The following is a 20,139-nucleotide window of genomic DNA, read 5'->3' on the forward strand; positions in this document are numbered from 1 at the left end:
TTAGGTTTATCTGGTGCATGCCTTATCCATCTCCATTAGCGCCGATGCAAGATTTTCCTTCTACAGTTCAATGTCAAGAATAGAATATACCAGTAAATGATTAAGATCGTATTATACAACGTGGCAGCCAACATCAGAGTAATGATGCTATTCATGCATACCATCTTCGCGATATTTTCCTTGTTTACTCACGTTTACTACTCGAGTTTGTTCAAGTTTTTGAAGTTGTGGTTCCAAGACGATTCTCCTCACAGAAACACCTCTAGAATGTTCCGTATTGTTCCGGTGCCAGGCACTAACGTATACGATGTCACCCCTCGACACATTTCGTTTGGCCTGTCCTCTTCACCCTCCTAACGCACCTGCAGTCTGTAAACTTTCCTAATTGATGCCTTAATTCCAATGTCTATCTATAACGTATCATATTTCTTCCTCATTTAGAGTTTCTTTCATTCTTTTGGATTTCGTTCTTTCTTTTGTCTTAGATTTCGATTTATATTGCGACAAAGTCGATGTTAGAATGTTTGAGTTTCAGCGACCTAAATATTCCCACCATTATCAGAAACTATTAATCTTGTTTCCTTTTCAGTATTTATCAATCTGATAACTGCGTTATTGACTCGCGTCATGTTATCTGTTTTTAATATTAATAGATGACTCAAACAATCGCTACTTATATCTGCCATCTTAATAATACCCTATCAATCTCCGCGACAGAGATGACACGATATCATAGGAGTTTAACTACTATATAGTTTTAAATCAGTCTCAATATTATTATTAATCCGGCTGGTTTCTTTTGAGATACGATCACAGGAAGAATTTTGTGTTACCCGCCAATTAAAACTTGTCTTCCGTGCAAGTCACAATGGACTAGCGTGACAAATCACTCACATTTTATGTAACTTTGAAACGAAACTCATAACAGTTATAACAATTACGCTAAACTTTGTGAACGTAAAAGCTATTCTTGCATCCATATTCAGAGTGCAGGGCATAGGTCGAGACCCCCTCTGCGCATAATTATGTTGGAAGTTAGCCTCCATCTTGCACCGCATATTTCCATATCTGTTATTAAGATCTGCGTTCCTTTGTTTATACTCATTCGAAAACGTTACGTGAAATCGTATTTGGAAAGTTCGAATTGCTTTGAACAACTGAATTTACTGGTAATGAGTCAGTGTTTTGCACTTCTCTCGTGTCTTAAACCGTATCCTTCGACGCCAGACTGTCGGCGTGGCCCAGACAGCGGTTCGCTTGTTAGGCTCCAACGTTAAATAAAACCTGTACCGATTCATGTTGTTGAACACGTGGGCAATGCACCGTGAATATCTAATTCCAACTCCTTTGCATTCAGGACGAGATCTTCGTGGAAAGGTTCAGGGAAGTCTTTATTGGGTATTTTTGTATCTGTGCTACGAAAATTGACTTAACACGGAGGTCTATTATTTGCTACTTCCCCGCATTAAACAATTTGGTGCTTGTCTACTGCACTGTTTAAAGTCATTACTGTTTAGTTCACATCCTGTTAGTTTAATGATTGGATGACTGGCTGGACTTAATCGTGCTCTGACATTTAACCATTACTGCCAATATACTCTGACATTTTCTTGATAACATTCAAGAGATGTTTTAACTGCTATTATAATGCGCTTTCTTTGACCGTTGCTCCAAAAACCTTTCTTAAGAAATCCGAGGAGATAACGCTGTCCAGTTTTAGAACAGAACAGTACCGGTTGGAGTAAAGTCAATTAGTAGTCGGGACGTGTGCGCCACTCGAACGCCCTCGATTGGGATGCGCCTGCGCCGGATCCGAGTTCAGCCACCTGGCTCACTTTATCGACACATTTATGAGGGGGTTTTAAACGTTATGGAAAAACCACGATCACCGACATTTAATTTAGGAACAATACCTACGCAGTAATGTTCACTGAATCCTGTTTATCTTCATCAATATTTTTTATGAATCCGTCTTCAAAGTAAAAACATCAATCTCTTGAAGCAAAGTTCACGACCTTCCAAAGGTAAAAACCAAATTAGTTTCGTTATTAGTATTTGATTTTTATCATTATAAACTTCGCACCAAAATAATATAGCTTAATTATAAATTCTTAATCGATAGGTAACTAAAACGTTTATATAAATTCTGTGCATAATTTTGTTCGTTTACACAGCAGAGTCAAGGTCACTATTCTGGTTTCGCATATCAATAATTATACGCGTAGATTATTACATAAACTATCTGTGTCAATACCGGACCGGAATATGCGATTGACTGACTGAGAAGGAAACAGCCACTCAGCGTTCAGTTAGAATTAATTATCACTAACCGACAAACTAACCTCCACTATACTCTCTTTATTTTACCAAACTGAGTATTTCATTATGAGCACCCATCTAATGAAGGCCTTTTAGAACTTAAAGGTCACTTCTTTAAAAAATGTGTTTGGTTCATATCTTTCAGGAGGCGAAAAGGGGACATCGCGGTCGATTTCATGGGATTGGGACCGTTTCAGGACAGGTTGAGTAACCCCAGTTTGAACTAACCACACGAGACTCTTCAAATATTTGCAAACTGCACACGGGTTGTTTGGGTTATTTTCTTCCCTTGTCAAAAATTTACTCTGCTTTATCTAGTTCATCATCTTTATATCTCAGGGTGAATCTTCGAATACTAGTGGCAAATATAATTATATTTTAACGGTAATTACCGTTAATGCATCTTCAGGTTAGGTAAACGTACCTTGTGAAAAACGGGAAGATGTTAATGCAAAAATATCCTACAATCTAAAGATTCTTTGTCCTACATATCCTACAATCTAAAAGTCTCTTTGCAAATATCCAGTTACAACTTACATAAGTGAGCTGCATAAGTTTTAGCTGAATATAAAAATACAAAGGATTCTAGAATATTTTTACGTTTATGGTAATGATATTGACGTTCGGTTTCGAAAGAACCACCCTTTAACGCAATCTTTTCATCATCATCTATTACATGTACACTCTTTATTATTTTGTCGTTTCCGTCAAGAAGTAATATGAACTGATCGTTTCATCCTGTTATTGTTGTTTTAGGACTGTCCCCTAAGTTGCGTTGACGCCCACACACGAGTTGCTCGTAAATCGGTAACCAAGTACTTAATTACCTGTTGCATCACTCAGTTTGGCTTAATTACATGGTGCAATAGCCAAGTTGTTTTTTAGTAGTTTCTGCAGTGTGTATTTAACGTTCTTGGAACTGACAGATTAGCATTTATCGCATCAGTTGATAGATTCTGAAAGTGGCTGATCTTATTAGGCTCTCACTTTTAAGCAGCGTAAAGGGGATTGGATTCAAATCCGGATTGCCTTGTGGGTCATCGTCCGCTAATCATGTCGAAGTTCAGCTTCAGATCTTTGCGCAAGGATTCTGTCCTGTGCTGGCTCTAAATAATTTTCTAAGTCCAAAGTTTTTTTTAATTTGTTTGGCCTTGACTTGGCCAACGTAATCTGTTTCAAATTACGACTTCGTTCATACAAATGAAAAATAACGCAAATGGAATTCCATAATCTGCTTACCCCGGTGGTAAATAGGCGTGAGTTTATGTATGTACGTATTTCGTTCATTAATACAAATGGAACTATTATCCATTTCCATCTCTACGCATACGACAACAACTTAAAACTTGTAAGTTTAGCAAACTAACCCTTTCCAGTTCTATCTTTTATAGCGATTTTGTGGAAACGACTTTGCTTTTATTATTGCGATTTTCACGAAAAAAGTCCTTGGGGTAGATCGCGTGACCTAGTCCGTAATGTAGGTACATAATCAATATGGAGGTTGTAACTACTTACGTCATATTTACCGCCACTTGCCCTTGCGTGAGCTCAACGCCCGTTACCACTTATTCTTTTATTTCTAGTTAGATTTTAAAATAGGCCATTTTATTAAAAAAAAACGATCTTTTACTTTATCGCGATAACTTATCTTGCCTTTCTATATATATTGCATTGTATATTTTACATAATTATTTGCTATTCTTGAAGGCACGAGCTTAGGTAATTGGATGGACTTTATTTATCGCGTGTTTACCCTCGCGCCGTCTGAAAATGGATGATAATTCTTAGTCTTCTGTATATTACTTTCTATAGAACAACTTTCTACTTTTCCCCTGTATTTTGCTATTCATTCGGCACAAATCCTTCCTGGAAAAAGCTGGGTTCTTTACACATGCACTGCACTGACTATTAAGTAGATACTCAAAAGTTGATGAAAGTGTATTGTAGACATTTAACGATTCTGGCAATTAAAACAATGACTCTTAAATTCGGAGATTTCCATTAGGAGATGATAACAACTGAATCCAACGTTCTCCGAAGAAGTTCTTAGAAGAGAGTACCTATCTAAGTTTTGGGCTCAAATTTTAAAAACTCCCCTCGTTATTTCAGGGAAGCGGCACCACCAAGAATCAGCGAAGTCTTCCCGCTCTGCGTCGCCGAGCCCCGGGCGCGAGGCGGCGCCGGCGCATGCGGACTCGTTCCGGCCCATCCTCCGCACGCCACCGCCGTCCCGCGCCGGCCCGCCGCCCAGCCCGCCTGTCCCCACACACCCTGTGGCCCCAGTGTCTCCTGAACCCTCGGCCCCACTCCCACTAATGCCATGCCCGGTCTGCAGCCGCACCTTCGTCCCCCAGTCGCTGGCCAAACACGTCAAAATATGCGAAAAGATGACCGTCAAAAAGAGGAAGACGTTCGACTCGTCCAGGCAACGGCGTGAAGGTAATTATAGACATTTTGGAGCTTTTACAAATACTTAAATGGCAAAGTTCAATAAGTGTCTAGAGAAGTGTCCATATTGCCTAGAGTTATAAAAGCCAACTTAATTACTGATCCATAACTGTGATAGTGCAAAGCATCCTTAGCAATAAGTGGACTTAGGGACTTCTTGAACTTGGCCATTCGCTTGGCAAGTTAATAGAGAGTGTCCAATATAGAGTGAAGAATAAGGAAACTAATAGGAATATTAATTCGTTCTAACGTATCATTTTATTCTCTATTGACTACCACAGACATAATTATGTGTAAAGTATTTTTTATATTTGTACTTTCGGTGGTGGGTATTTGTGGTGGTGGGTGACTAATACCTTTACGTTTTGGGTAAATGGTGTTCTTATTTATGTACAACTATTGGTTTCATTTTTTTAGACGGCATGGATCAATTATTATTTAGAAGTTGCAATCGTGTACATGCTTCAAAGTAGCATATTTTCAGAATATTTTTTATTAAGTATGTTTAATCAAACGAGTTTGAAAAAAATTGGCATGTCGTATTTATGTATAATTTTGGTACCTTTTATTTTTGTTCCAAGTGATTATTTTATTATTGTACACTATTAAGCATGTTTTAAATATGTTTTGTAAAAAGGAAAATTTTGTTTTGTGGGTAATAAGGGCTGGCCACTCCGAATGGTGAAACTGGTGAGTTGGTGGATCGTTTACATTTTCATTACCATCTCGATCTAACTGTGACATCTGATGTGAACGTTTTACTAACACTAGCCGGGTCATGGGCAAATACATGTGACAATCATGACATGTTGTCTTATGCTTCCATTGTGTATTGTCTATTTCACGTACATAATACACCTACTAAACGATGCTTTATAAATTGTCGCACTTACATATTGTACCTAGCACCTACGTGATTTCTGAAAACTATAAAAATAAAATACTATGTCGTTATAAGATTATAAATAAATACAACAGCTCTGAATATTAGTTTTAGTAAAAAAGATCTCAAATATTTATCAAGTAAATATTACCAGATAAAATGTATACGTGAATTGTGACTATTGCGTCTACAAACATCTATGTCTTAAGAATTTTAACGACATCATATTTACATATGTATCATATGTTTCCTACCTTTGGTTTCTACGTATATCGAGCATTTGGCAACATACACCCACTCTAACACATAGCAGCATGGTTCATTGTGCTTAATTAATTCAATAAATGCACGCTTGTCTTGTTACTTGCTTGCATCATATTTGTTAAGTTTGAATACTTGTATATTTGTTAATCGCAAGAACATGTTAAGTCACTTCCTTGCAGATTGGTTCTGTGAATAAGTTATGTTTACTAAGCAATGAAAAAATAAGTTTACCTATTCTTTTTTTTGTTATTGAAAATAGGTTCGCGTTTGACCGCAATCTCTTCTAATGGTAAGTGACGACTATGCGGCCTAAAGTGTGACAAACTTGTCTAGTATTTGCTTGAATAATACTAAATTTTAAAAATACTAGACGAAGAATAGGCAGATAGACAGCAGTAGAACGATCAAATATTAATATTACAATTTATTACCCTATTTCAGTATAGCTTATACACGCCACTAAATACTACGGAAGACTTTAATAACGTTGCCTAAAAACTTATTCAGAAAAGTAGTTAAGCATTTTCAAAAATACAATTCGCTTACCCCGTTTCGATCCCTAAGCAGAAATCATGTTACTACTTGACTAAAAAACATCACAGAGCTTTAAACTTATATCCCATTATCACCCATTTTACACGTAAAAACCATTCTAAACAACCATCCCCATGTTTCAGGAACAGACTTGGAACAGTACTTGCCAAAGAACTTCGGTCTGCCGGAGAACAGCCCCTTCCTAGAAAAGAGCCCCCCGAACACCGCTAAAGTGGCCCCCAAGCCTAAAGCCTCGTCGGTTAAGAACGTCATTAAAGGATCTAAGGTATGTTGAATAACATTAACTAGACTCGGCGGGAGCACTACCGTGCCCCCCGATTTCATAATTAACAATAGAGTTTTAATATTTTTTGCAAGATGCGTTCAGTAGCTCATCACAAACATGAATAAAAGAAGTAGGTAGTATAGCAGCCGAAGATGCCGTGGTTGGAAGAATATTTGGTGAGGTCGCAGATTCAAATCCAGCTCGGGCCCAAACCAATGATTTTCTAAATTGTTGTCGAATTCGTATTTGGATCGTATCGTAAATTATGAAGCAAAATATCGCGAGGAAACCGACATTCCCGAGAAATGCGTTTCGGAGGTGTATGACTTAACCTGTATTGGGCTGGTTTTCCCTTCGCGAGTTGGGACTATTGAAGAGAAAACATTGTTTGCATGTGCTCCTGATTCATCGATCAATGTGCAGATGCGGATAACGGATATAAATATGATATCCCAGACATGCATGTGTTTTACTGCGTTTTATTTGGTAGATAAGGGTTCATAATATAAAAATATTGTATTTCATATTATGTGGTTGTGAGGTGGATGACCAACCTTATCAACCTTGGTTTTATTGAGCCGCCAAAGGCCCCTGACGTGACTGATGTAACGACTAACCAACGTAACCGGGACCAACGGCTTAACTTGTCTACCGAAGCACGGATCGTCTTACTTTTGAACAATCAGGTGAACAGCCTGTGATGTCCTAACCAAATTAGGGATCACATAGTGATTTTTGTAATTTGTCCCCACCGGAATTCGAACCTGGGACCTCCTGACATCCACTGGACCACGAAGGCGGTTACAGAATACTTACTTAGGTACACATCTCGTCATGTTATTCTCCAAAGGATGAATATCTTATTCTAAAGAGCCTGCAAGTATACAAACTGTCATGTAAATCCTTAGTTATGTTAATTAGAAGCTAATTCGTTCGTATTGAAATCTCTAGTCGGAGTAAACTTCCTCGAATGTTATGCAAGTGTGACCTTTCTTAACAAAACCTCAGAATAGATAATCTACTTTCAATCCAGGAAAAAAAATGCCGTCTCAGTTTTCACCCGCATTATAATTAATGAGTCCTTCCCAGCTGCGTTCACCAAAAACAATATAGATGGCGTTTTACAGCTTTACCGCGATAATTACCTACTCTCATCACTCGGGTACATCATTATCATCTTCCTAGCGTTATTCCGTTTTACACGGAGTCCCTTTTTTTGGTAACGAAGGGGAAATCCTCATGGATACCTCGCCACCCGGGGGAGCGATGAGGTTATGTCGGACTCCTACCGACTAAAACCCCTCCGATGGCCCTCTGCTGTGCATGTCGGGGAGCTCCGGGATCTCTGTCGAACGCACCGGTGCTCCCCTCGCACTTGCTTTCACTAAAGCGCGTCCCGGGGTAGATCCCCACCCCTACGCCATCCCAGTTTTAAGGCGATGCGAGGCCATATCGCATTGCCGTCCATCCCGGAGATCGTGTGTTGAGTGGTTCGGGCCCCCGCCCTTATCACTCACGATCCCCAGTGTCCCCTTTCAGTCGCCTCTTACGACAAGCAGGGTACTAAACAGGGTACAAGGTACCGTAGCCCTATTCTTGCGCCCGGAACTACAGGGCGGACACGGAGTCCCCTAACCTAACCTGAAGATTTGTCAGAAGCATTGTTGCTTGATATTTGGACCATTATTATTTATAGAATTATTTTGCTACCTATATTACTCCTCTTTATTTTAGTGGAAGATGTGTTGTGCCTGGGTATAATAACAAGGGTCAACATTGATACCCAAAAACAAAGATAAAAGATGCATATTATGTCCGTTATTCATAAAACTGTACAGCACCATACGAAAAGGCACTTACGTGGTTTCTACAATAAGGCGATATTCACAGGGAAAATAACAAATTCCAAAAAATACCCAAATGGCGTGGAATATCGCATGATTTCCAATGACGTTCACAGTCGAGAATTTTAAGGTTGTTTCCAAGAAAAATGATCCAAGATCAAGATCTTGGATCATTTTTCTCGTTGTTAAAGATCGTTGTTCTTTCTAATTGTTTCTAATAGCAAACGATAAACGATAACAAATTTGTAAATATAAAATCAGGTGCTTAACAGTCTTCGTTTAAGAAAACATAATAGCTAAGTGGTACCTAGTTTGGTTAGGACATTACAGACTGATCACCCGATTGTCCGAAAGTAAGATGACCCGTGCTTTGGCAGGCACGTTAAGCTGTTTGTCCTGGTTACTACTTACTGATGTAAGTACGTAGTCGTTACATGAGCCATGCCAGGTGCCTTTGATGGCTCATAACCCTGACACCAGGGTTGCTGAGGTTAGTCTCAGGAAGAAAAAATATGAAGATAAATGATTCAGACTAGCACTTCCTTCCTTACAGCCAATGGCGGATCTTCAAAGATGTCCGCACTGCAATCGCGCGTTCGGCGTGCGCGCATTCGAACGCCACGTGGAGTGGTGCGCGGACAAGGCCAAGATATTACCAGCGGCACCCGCGCAGCCGCCGCCGCACATCGCCGACGCCAAACAACGATTGAATGCGCGCACGCAATACAAGGCGCCGCCTGTGCGGAATAGACGGTTAGTATACTTGATTGAAAGAGTTGTATCATAGTATTCATAACTTCCTAAATGGATCTCTTCCCAAAAGTTATAGTTATTTTGCGAGATTGAAAAGCCTATGATAATTCCCTTTGAATTAAACGCACGGGCGTTATGGTGCCAACTATCAGGTTTGTTTATGAAAGGTCCGCCTATGCTAGTCTCACCCTGAGGGTCCGCCTGATCAAATAAAGATGTGTATCCTCTATTTCCAAAAACTTAGTAGATAAGTTATAAGGCGCATTAAAAGACAAAGTCCTCTCATCAAAAAACATCAATTGCTTGTGAATATTACGTCTTCTTATCGCCCTTGCTAGATTATACCAACTGTAATCCACCAAGGAGTATTATTTTGATGGTTAAATAAAATAATTTCGTAAAAATAAATAACAGCTCAGCTCAGCTTAAATTATATCAGCACAGCACAGCTAAGCTTAGCATCGGCACAGCACACCACAGCTATACAGCCATCAGCGATCTCTGCACGGCAAAAGTAACACAGTGCTAATAAATCCTTGAAATAGGCTAGTTTCCAACTAGTCAAATCAGTTACTTTTTATTTTACTAAACGTCTAAACACGAAATTACTATGGAATTTGTATGAAAAAGCAACCTGTGACGTCATAAAAAAACGTGCTAAAATGTCGCACTTATTATTATTTTTTTCTTTATTAAAATTCATAAATAAGTTAAATGGAAAGGAAAAATGTTTTTGTCACCTTTAGATCTGACTTTAATTAGTAATCAGAATTTCATAATTTATCTTGGACCTAGGACAATACTCAATTGTAATAAACGTATGAGATTGACTCTGATCACATCGAATTTAGTGCGAACACTTTAAGAATCGCTACAAATATTCTTCTTCCAACTTATGGCTCTGTCATTAGGATAACATGGTCTTCGGCAATTATAATGATTTAGTATTACCTTCAACGTAATGTAATGCGCATGATTAGTGAATTAATGTCGTTGAGTTGACCTCGGCAATGACAAGTGTTATGTTCGCCTAACCTTAACGTATGCATACTCGTTTAGACTACGACTGCTTACATCATTATGTGCTACACTGCTGTAGCTGTGAAGTGTACACATCGCGAGCATGCGTCTATGCGTTGTTAGACCGAGACGGACCAGATTACTACAATTTTTTTTTTACAAATTTCTAAGATGAACTGTGTTGAGTCGTTGACATATTTCCCTTAAGGCCGGACCTCATCATGTCATAAAATATACTCAAGCGAACATGACAATTACGTCATCATGCAGATGACCAAATATTGGCCTTTTTATACTATTGAGATAGTTACTTCTTTACAGCTTCTTAGCTGAGAAGGGGCGGCTGGTATTTCACGGCTTAGGGTAAATCCGTCTCTGGGTTGGAACAGAAAAATTCATTTGGCAGCAGTTTTGCAAGAGGAATTGCAGGCTTCACTTTTGTGAATCAATATACTACTACTTGTAGATATCACTCACTGCCGATCGACTTCACGAAATTTCAGAAAATACAAGTGCTAGGAATCTCTAATTTGGTAGGGGTTTCTTTTAAGATGTAGGTGCTCACTAAGACGGAATTTTGTGAAATTCAACCGTATGAAACTTCTATAGATTTAATAGTAGGGTTTCACGCGGACGAAGTCGCGGGTAACAGCTAGTGGCATATAATTGGATAGTGCCTAGGTTTATGACGAAATTTTGATTGTTAAATAGACAGAACTGAAGGTGACAAAAAGGTTTTCTTTTTTCTATTTAACTTATGAATTTGAATATTTATTTTTTTATAAAAAGTGCGATATTTCGTCACGTTTTTCTATGACGTCACAAGTTGCTTTTTTACACAAATTCTATAGTAATTTCGTATTATGACGTTTAGTAAAAGACTGATAACTAACTAACTGATTTGACTAGCTGGAAACTAGCCTATTTTCTCAATTTATTAGATTATTATTATTGCGTATGACAGATAAAAATAAAATATCCTGCGTGGATCATATATCCAGCTGAAGCTTCCCTAACCAAGTCTCTGCCGCATCCATCACACAATGCAGCTCGGCTATAGGTACCACCTGGGAACCAGTGCAGAGGGCACTCGTTCACTACTAATTTATTAAATAAAACGTCATAATCAACACTTCCAGTTCGTCCCAGTCGCGCGAGAAGTCGTCGAACAGTCGGTCGGCGTCTGTGGACTCCTCGCGCGGAGTGTCGCCGCCGCCGCCGCGCGAGTACGAGGACTACAAACATGGACGCTCTCGGGCTTCAGGTACATTCATTTTTATTAATAAAAACATACAAAAGCTCACGTCTATATCCCAATTGGGGTAGTCAGAGGTCATCCACCTTGCAACCATTGCAAGATAAACTAAGTACCCACACCTCACTGAACTTTCTAACATAACATTATTTTAATAATAACATAACATAAACTACCATAATGTCCCACAGAGCAAAGGCGTCTAATCGATCAACTGTCGCTTGCAATCAGTACAGCTCTCAATTTTTAAGAAATGCATACTTGAAGTTATGTTTTGTGTCTAACCGACAAGAATCGAGACACCTCGAATGGTGGTATCAGTATGAAACGTTTCAACAGCGAGTTGTCGAGTTGTTAGGTACACGGGCTCACGATTCCCAATCACTAAATAACCAGCGTAAAAACATGTCTTAAATTGCAAAATACAGCAACATGAAAGTGTATTGCAAGAAGTGATACAGAAAAATATTTATAAAATTGTATATACGTTATACTTACCTACTACTTACTACCTTTCAAAAATGATAGTAGAAACTATACCGAAGATTCTCTACCAAAATTATTGTTTCACAGAATCTGTATCGAGCAATGACCACGAAGAAGCGTCACCTCACGTGCCTGTAATCAGAACTTCCCGCAATTCAAACAACTCGTGCGGCGACGCCAACGTCAAAGCTCGACAGGCCAGGTTGGCTAGGGATCTTAGCAGCTCCAGGTATGTACCCCATCGGTAACCTATATGATATGGTACTCACTTCCTTAGCAAATAAGGGGAAAGGAAGTATTCTAACGTTTATACATAAAAATAAATTTAGTTTCTTTCCGCGTATTCAGTCATTTCTCCTTGTTTGTTACCAAAGCCTTATCAAAACTAAACTTCCCTTCCTTTCCCCTTCCTAGAAAACCCCAAGACCCAACCTCTGTCCAACAAAGTACCACTGACCCAAATATAAAGAAAATTGCAAATAAACCAAAAAATAAGTTGAGTCTGAGAAAACAAGAGCAATTGAAAAAGTTGGAGGATATTGCAAGTAAATATAATGAAAGGCAGCAGAAACGACGAGAAGATAAAGCTAAACGGGAAGATGAAAGAGCGAGACGCGAGGAAGCGGAGAAACGGAAGCTAGAAGAAATTATTACAAACAATGCTAAGAAACAAAATATTGATAAAAACGTTGATAAAAGTCAAATACCAGTACGAAGGAAGATGCTAATAAACAAAAACAAACGTGAATATCAAGAAGCAATGGACAGCGCCAGAGTAGAAGTAAAGGAAATGGATTCACCAAAACCTAGCACAAGTAAGGGTAGGCATGTTGTAACGAAAACTCACATCTCTGCGATTAATAAGGAAAAGAAAACCGAAGACAAGAAACCTAGAGCGAAAGTCACTGTTAAAAAAGAAAGCACAATCAGCTTAGACAGCCTTGAGTGTACATCCAACTCAGCTCGAGATGGAAACCACCAATCTATAGGAATAAATACGGAACTACTTTGCCCGTGTGTTCCTTGCGTTATACATGAAAATGCAGATCAAAAAATAACCGGCAGAAAAAAGAGCGCACGTGACAAATTTGATAAAATCAACATTCAGATTTGCGAGGACAACTTACCTGAACCTAAAGTAGAACTCTTATTCAAAAATCTTTCAATGGTTAGTTCTTGCGATATACAAGCAAGGAACTATGATACTGGACCCGAATCGAAAGAGAATGTGTCTGTATTGACACAACAAACCTCAGCTGAAAGTCTATCAGGTTCCGATAAGTATATAAATGTTAAATCACAATCTGGCGAATCTCGAAGCGACACGTGCAAAATTAAGATTAACGATTGTGAAATTAAAGAAAACTCAAAGACCAGCGAAGGTAATTTTAGTTGCAAAACAAAGGAAGACGCAATAGAACGTACGCGAGAATTATCCAACGAAGAATTTGATGAGGACTATGAGCATGATATGAGTGGAGAACTAGATGATTCTATTGAAAACAAATATGATACTGCTAATGATGAAAACGATGCATTGCCTCGACATGGAAGCGGCGATACTTATACAAAATTCACTGAAAATCCCGACGACTTAGAAGAATTTATTAACTTAACCGACAAAATGATGAGTACTCATAATTTTAACGAAGTTATTTTTGATATAGATAAGGACGTAGAAGTTTTGCATACGCCAAAGACTAATTCCATTGAAGCAATAAATAAGACTATCTCGGATGATAATTTAGAATCTGAAACAAAGGTAAACTTTTCTGCTACGCTAGAAGAATTAAAGAGTGACTTGCAAGAATTGCTTACCGGTGCTGGAAACGATGCAGTAAATGAAAAATTAGGAATAGCTGAACAAAATTCCGAAGACGTCTCTGGAGAAGATAATAGAAATATTTCTGATATGGAGCATATTACTGTTTATGAACTTAAGTTTTACGAAAGACAGTTGCAAGTAAAGGAGGCAATAATAGAAGAGAATATTTCAGAGAACACATTTGTAAAGGATAAGAGTTCGGAGCCTGTTATAGAAGAAAATAATTATTTAGATGATATGTCTTTAGAATTTAAATTGCCATCAATAGCAGAAAACAATAAACCGACACGAAAAAGCGCGTGCTCTAAGAAGAAAGTGCAAAATATATTCAAGTCGAATCGGAAATTTAAGATGCTTGGAGAACAAAATAGAAATGACAAAGAAAATCAGACGTTCGTCAAGGATCAAGATAGTGATTCTCAGTCTATATCGGGTGAAGCACCGCCTCTCAAACTGCCACGTATTGACAACAAAAGGTTAGAGTACTTTGTTCCCTATACCTTCTTTCATATCTACTTATTGAACCTCAAATTTGAAGTGTACCATTTAGTAAATTAATTATTTCGTTATAATTGGTATATAGTTCTATTCCCCTGCTAATATGTTTCAGGATTGACGACAGCTACGACCCATTCGCATCAGCCGCTAGGCAAATGAAAGAACTCATGTCTTCAGACACAAATATTCCCAAATCGATACAAAATTCCTGTAAAAATCCCAATAGTACCCTCCCTATCTTACGTCCTGCGAAAGAAAAACCTTCTCTGTCCTACCTTAGTACAACCAACCCTAAAACGATGAAAGATTCTCTCAACAAAACCTATCAAAAAACTCCAACATTACAGAGAATGAAATCGTTTGGCAGCACAAACAATGAAAATACGACCAACACTTTTGGTGGAAGGTGTAGTTCATTCAGAATAAACAGAAATGATAAACAAAAGTCTAGTCAGAAACTCAACACAACATTTACAAAGTCTAGTAAAGAAAACATAAGTACAACAGAGAAAAACTATTTCAATCGCAGTAACACACTGAATAGGTCTTTCTCCACCTACACATCCGCATACAGCACACCCAAACCAAAAGAAAAGATTCCAAAGATAGCTACGTCCATGTATCACAGTTTTCAAAGAAGTACTATCAAACAGCCAGTTAAACTGGACAAGATAAAGAGAGATGATGAAAAGAAGGAATTCGTCAATCTTGATTCTATTCTTGCTGATGATAACTCCTCCATGACAGACAGCAACTATATTGATCCCAGACTTATAAATGAAAACGATAACTTGCCCATAAATGTGAACACCATTTTGAATAATCCCGACATTATCAGTAGTATGGAGTCGCTGCTTACTACTGAGAATTTGCCGGCTAAGTTTGAATCATTCAGTAGTAATTTAAAAAATAACAACATTCAATCTAACGGTGTCAAAGATTCACTAACGAAACTTGATAAAATCGAATCTAATAATAATATCCACAATAAAATTACTGCCCCAACAATAGTCGATGACCTAAGCGCACATTATGACAAAATAATGTCATCTCTAGAGCAGAGCATAGCTTCCAAAACCTCAATCAGGGACGACGATTCTCTGTGCGAAGACTTTGATCTTGAAGAGTTTATGACTTCGTTTGACGAAGAAATACATAAACACAAAGAAACCAAACGCACTTGTAGTTCCACTACTCGTGTAGTGAAACAGTCTGAACTTGTTGACAGCAACAGAACTTCAGAATTCAATAGCGTTAGCTCTTCCCCCAAAATAGTACATAGTAGTAGCAACGGTCTTTTACCGGTTAACAAATCAAATTCTCTCACTTTTAGCAGTAACAATATCGTGAGCGAGAGCCTTTTCCCATCCTCTGTGAAGCGTTCTTCCTCCCTCCTTGATTCCATTCAAAAGAAGACCGTTCAGAAAGCAGACAGTATGAAGAGTCGTCATAAAGCCGATCAACTAGAGCAAGACATAATGCAGTCTCTGAAAGAATTCGACAACTTGTACGAGCCCGAAAAGAAAGATAGTAACCAGTCGAACAAAGAGACGAGGTATAGCTCATCACACAACGGCACGACCAAACGAGAATCTCGCGTCAAGTCTGAGAAGAAGAACAAGAAGAGTGAACACGTTTCCAATGGCAACTACACGCCTAATGGAAAGAGCGCCGACTCGGCTTATAGCAGGTTAGTGAGGTAACTATTTATACAGCACATGATTGCTAGTGCAAATCAATCACTGAATTTGCGTTCAATATTAGCATTATTCATTAATTGAACTCATATTGATGCGTGTTTAAATTCTAAATAACCTTTTTCCTTGCAGTCTAAATAGAATATCGCCATCTAAACTATCAGTGTGCAATTCAAAAGAATCAAATGGTGTATCACCATTGGACCAAATTGCGGGATCAGATTCAAGCGGATGTCAGAAGGATGACATCAGATCTGTGTCCAGTGAAGAGTTTCTGGCGATGGAGCGCTCTGCCGAGTTGGACGAACCTCTACAAGACAATGTATTTACACCGAGCAAAGAAATTGAAAATCCTTTAATTAATGGTAAGTTGTATTTACGACTTCTAAAGTATCATCATATATTGTGTACTAGTTATTGCTATTATTAATTGTAGAGACTGAATGTAAAGAAAGATCCTGGTGTGCAATTTTTACTGGAGATTCGACTCGCGTGTAACTTGCTCGATAGTTGCCTAGGTCTTCAGTTAGAAGTATAATACTCTGTAATGATTCAAATACCTATTTGCGTACAGAAAAACGTATGAGTTCACGTCCATCGTCGCGACGCAGCTCAACGTGGCGACCGCGACAGGAGCTGAGCTCGAGCGAGTCGGAGGCGTCGCTGGCGCGGCGCGAGGGCCGCGAGAGTCGCGAGCCGGTGCCGCCGCCGCGTCTGTCGCGCTTCTGCCATGAATGCGGAAGCAAATTCCCAGTTGACACCGCCAAGTTCTGCATCGAGTGCGGCGTCAAACGACTCGTAGTATAGGACCCCGTGAGATCTCTAGTCTAGATTGTGCGACGTAAGCTTCGGTTAATTAGGTTTACGAGTGATTTGTGCACCACACGCGTTTCACGGCTGCCGCGACTTCTTTTAAAGATGATGCAACCTGTGTTGTGAGGTAGTATTCCTGCTCGCTTCATTTGAAACATTTGTAAGAGACGAAATATCGAACGATATTGAAAAGTTAGCTGCAAAATAAATGAAAGAGCTGACATGATTTTTAATATTTTATTGGTCTAAACATTATACTGCGAGATTTGAATAGAAGGAAATATTTTTGCATGAAATATGACCAACGAATAATACTTTTGTTTTGTCTATTTGGAAATGTTTGCATTTGATAAATATACTACAAATATCATAATCTGTAATAATCTATAACGTTGAATATAATAATGTAATTTAATGATGAAATACCTCGGATTTAAGTAGAAGTATCTACACAAATATTTGCACAAATTGACAATGTTGGACCATTGCTAAGTATGTTAGGGAAATTGATGAGCTTTCCTTTAAAGGAACAAAGATTACGTTTGTTTAGAACTACGAATATAGTAATGTATTGAATGATGCATCTTATTTTACAAAATGTTACCAAATTGCTATTTAAAACTAATTTGTGCCTTCCCATGTAGCTAGAGTTAATGTATGTATTCACTTGCTAAGCTACTGTTTTGTTTGCAAAGTTTTTATTTCTGTTACAACACAGCCAACACATTCGAGCCGCAACCTTGGAAATTGAATATCTGTGATATGAGGAAACAATTGGCGAATCAAAAATATAATTGAGTTTCGAAACGAAGTTTTAATATGGGATCTAAAATAATGTTAAGTGCCAATTCTTTATTCTGGGTTTTTAGGAGAATTTTGTGTACGTTTTTATTTTTGTTTAGCGATTGTTAGCGAAAACAATTTTATTTTTTATAATTATTAATCGCCCTTCCAAGGATTTTCACAATGTCTCTTGTCTGCAACATAGTTGGCCATTTTAACAAGACTGATTTTATTTTCAAAGTTTTTGAACTATGAATAATCCTTAGTTACTGTTGTATATTGTTTTTAATAAAATAACAATTTATCATGTAATAAATTAACATTTCGATAATATTTTTTGGGAGTTTTTATTAATTAATATACATTCTAAAATAACTGTCTTAAAAAACCATTACATATAAATTAACCTCCTTTTATGAAGTTGGTTAATAAATAATAATCACCAACATCAAATAATCTTCAACTTTGTATATTATGATAAGAAATACAACAATGATTAAAACATCACTTCCTACGACTAAAGACTTAAGAGTAGGTTTTTCTTACATTATTTTCTGTACATTATAAACACACTAGAACAAGAATACTAGGTAAATAGCTATAGATAAGGCAATAGTACGACGTAGGGCACTGTGGACACAACCGCTATAGTCTAAACATGCTCCTATGAGCTTTTCTTGTGGGGATGGTGCCACGCATTCTAAGTCGCCTCAAGGCCTCTCTCAGGTGTTTGGGCTGCAACGGACCTGCTTCACCAGACTTGTCCAGAACATCAAGAGCTGAAAAAAAAAATAAAGAAAAAATCAATTCAAAAGTAAAAGGGTACAAACCTTTTTGCCATTGCACTAGCTGCTAGTGCAATCAAACAGTGCTACTCACTGCATCTCAAGCCAATAAGAAATAAATAAAGAAATAGGTTTTAAAAATAACTGTAGTGTGTAAGGAACATGTATCATATTATTATATTATAATATACTTGCCTTCTTCAACAACCTCACCAACAAAAACTTTAGCAATACCAGACATGGCAATGACTACATTCTGTCCGACAGAGCACCCAGTGATTGTCTGCATTAGTCGTTTAACTGCTGCCTTAGGAAATGCAGCGCGACGATACATCTCATATCTGTTTAGCTGTTCCTCTGTAAAGTTTGATACTAGGACCCTGTGAACAAAACATTTAAATAAATACCTATAGGATATTTTCAAAGTCACTCAATATATGGTTTAGTTTTCAAATAAACATAACATAATTTCAAATAAACTATAAAAAAAGTTAGTCTATGTATACAAAGAACAAAAACAAAGAAAAGTTATCAGTACTCAAAGCTACACAAAAATTATACTAAAAAAAATTCTTACTGCATCTTTTCCCGTTCCTCTTCCTCTAGTTCCTTTTTACTCTTCTTTTCCCTTTCTCTCTCACTCATTAGCATTTCCTCTGTCATTTGAGATTCATAATTATTACCAGAGTCCATCTCACTTTGTTGAAACTCATTGACATCAGGCACAACAACAGAATCTGCATTTGTTTCTGAATTTACTTTGATACCATTAGTACTTGGTTCTGTTTGATCTAATTGTGTTGTGTCAAATGCATATTCATTCATATAAGGTTCATACTGGTCAGTGACATCAGTGAGGGTATCTGGTTGTGAGCTCAAAAAGTTGTCTGAACTTTCAGTATAAATGTTACCAAGTTCATCAGCTTTATGTACCATTTCTACATTCAATGAACTGTCCGAATATGTTTCAATTACCTCACTTTCTATGTTAGTTGTCTGCTCACTCTCACCATAGTTTGTCAATGTTGTATCTAAAAAATAGGCAGATATTATTAGAATTCATTTAAGGTTTATGTGCACAATAATGGCGATATTGTTGTCGAAAAGAGACTTACATTCAGGTTCATCTTTCAGCAATTTCTCTTCTATTTCAAGAGATATTTCTTGAGAGTCCTCTTCATTAGAGTCACTATGATCTAATTCTCGCGCCAATTCTTCTTCTGAAATTAAGAAACGAGTAATAAATACGGGAAATAGAAATGAAATATGGGGTTCTAGGTTTTGCGATATTTACCTCTCAATCTTTCTGCCTCGGAAAGGCCGTCGCTGCTCGGGTTATCAGCCATGGCAATATTATTATAAAATCCAAAAATCAAGCGGATTTTATGAAAAAATTAGAAAGATACGCCACCAAAAACATGCGAAATATACCATAATTCCATTCCATTTGGGTTTATTTATTTATAGAATGACAAATATGACAACAGGATAGCCTAATGCAATATCCTGAGAAAAGACAAAGACAAATATATATTCGTCGGCGTATTAAATGGAACGCGCTTGGTCCAGTTTTTTATTATCTATGAACAGGCAACTGTTCGTTTCATGGAAAACAAATTCGTTAAGTAGTTTTCGTTCATAAGTTA

The 20,139-nt window shown here is 37.8% G+C and overlaps 2 protein-coding genes across 12 annotated transcripts in view; one reads left to right on the forward strand and one right to left on the reverse strand.

The window, feature by feature from the left end:
* Nucleotides 1–18,041, forward strand: part of LOC126373547 (probable cyclin-dependent serine/threonine-protein kinase DDB_G0292550) — a 36,832-nt gene extending 18,791 nt beyond the window's left edge. For 3 of the 11 annotated variants that reach the window (XM_050019678.1, XM_050019677.1, XM_050019675.1), the window contains exons 2-11: nt 4,429–4,758; nt 5,431–5,457; nt 6,174–6,203; nt 6,592–6,734; nt 9,132–9,331; nt 11,491–11,615; nt 12,180–12,321; nt 14,528–16,114; nt 16,245–16,477; nt 16,687–18,041. In XM_050019678.1, the coding sequence (XP_049875635.1) occupies nt 4,429–4,758; nt 5,431–5,457; nt 6,174–6,203; nt 6,592–6,734; nt 9,132–9,331; nt 11,491–11,615; nt 12,180–12,321; nt 14,528–16,114; nt 16,245–16,477; nt 16,687–16,919 (3,050 nt within the window). In that variant the 3' untranslated portion in view covers nt 16,920–18,041. Of the gene's footprint in view, nt 1–2,464; nt 2,522–4,428; nt 4,759–5,430; nt 5,458–6,173; nt 6,204–6,591; nt 6,735–9,131; nt 9,332–11,490; nt 11,616–12,179; nt 12,322–12,506; nt 14,394–14,527; nt 16,115–16,244; nt 16,478–16,686 lie in introns of all 11 variants that reach the window. The other 8 variants (XM_050019676.1, XM_050019670.1, XM_050019680.1 and 5 more) reach the window with 7 other exon arrangements.
* Nucleotides 18,042–18,161: 120 nt separating this feature from the next.
* On the reverse strand, nt 18,162–19,943 carry LOC126373584 (transcription initiation factor TFIID subunit 11). Its single transcript, XM_050019766.1, has 5 exons — nt 19,788–19,943; nt 19,609–19,713; nt 19,071–19,524; nt 18,689–18,873; nt 18,162–18,487 (listed from the first exon to the last, which is right to left on the reverse strand). The coding sequence occupies exons 1-5, from the start codon at nt 19,837–19,839 to the stop codon at nt 18,354–18,356; spliced, it is 930 nt and encodes a 309-aa protein (XP_049875723.1). The 5' UTR covers nt 19,840–19,943; the 3' UTR covers nt 18,162–18,353.
* Between the last annotated feature and the right edge of the window lie 196 nt (nt 19,944–20,139).

This window comes from Pectinophora gossypiella, chromosome 16 (genome assembly GCF_024362695.1).
Source record: "Pectinophora gossypiella chromosome 16, ilPecGoss1.1, whole genome shotgun sequence".
Lineage (NCBI taxonomy): Eukaryota > Metazoa > Arthropoda > Insecta > Lepidoptera > Gelechiidae > Pectinophora > Pectinophora gossypiella.

Coding starts and splice junctions, on each gene's coding strand:
- LOC126373584 (XM_050019766.1), bottom strand. CDS start 19,839: ATGGCTGATAACCCGAGCAGCGACGGCCTTTCCGAGGCAGAAAGATTG. Junction 19,714..19,787: donor CGAGGCAGAAAGATTGAGAG/GTAAATATCGCA, acceptor TCTTAATTTCAG/AAGAAGAATTGGCGCGAGAA. Junction 18,874..19,070: donor GAGGAACGGGAAAAGATGCA/GTAAGAATTTTT, acceptor TTTTGTTCACAG/GGTCCTAGTATCAAACTTTA.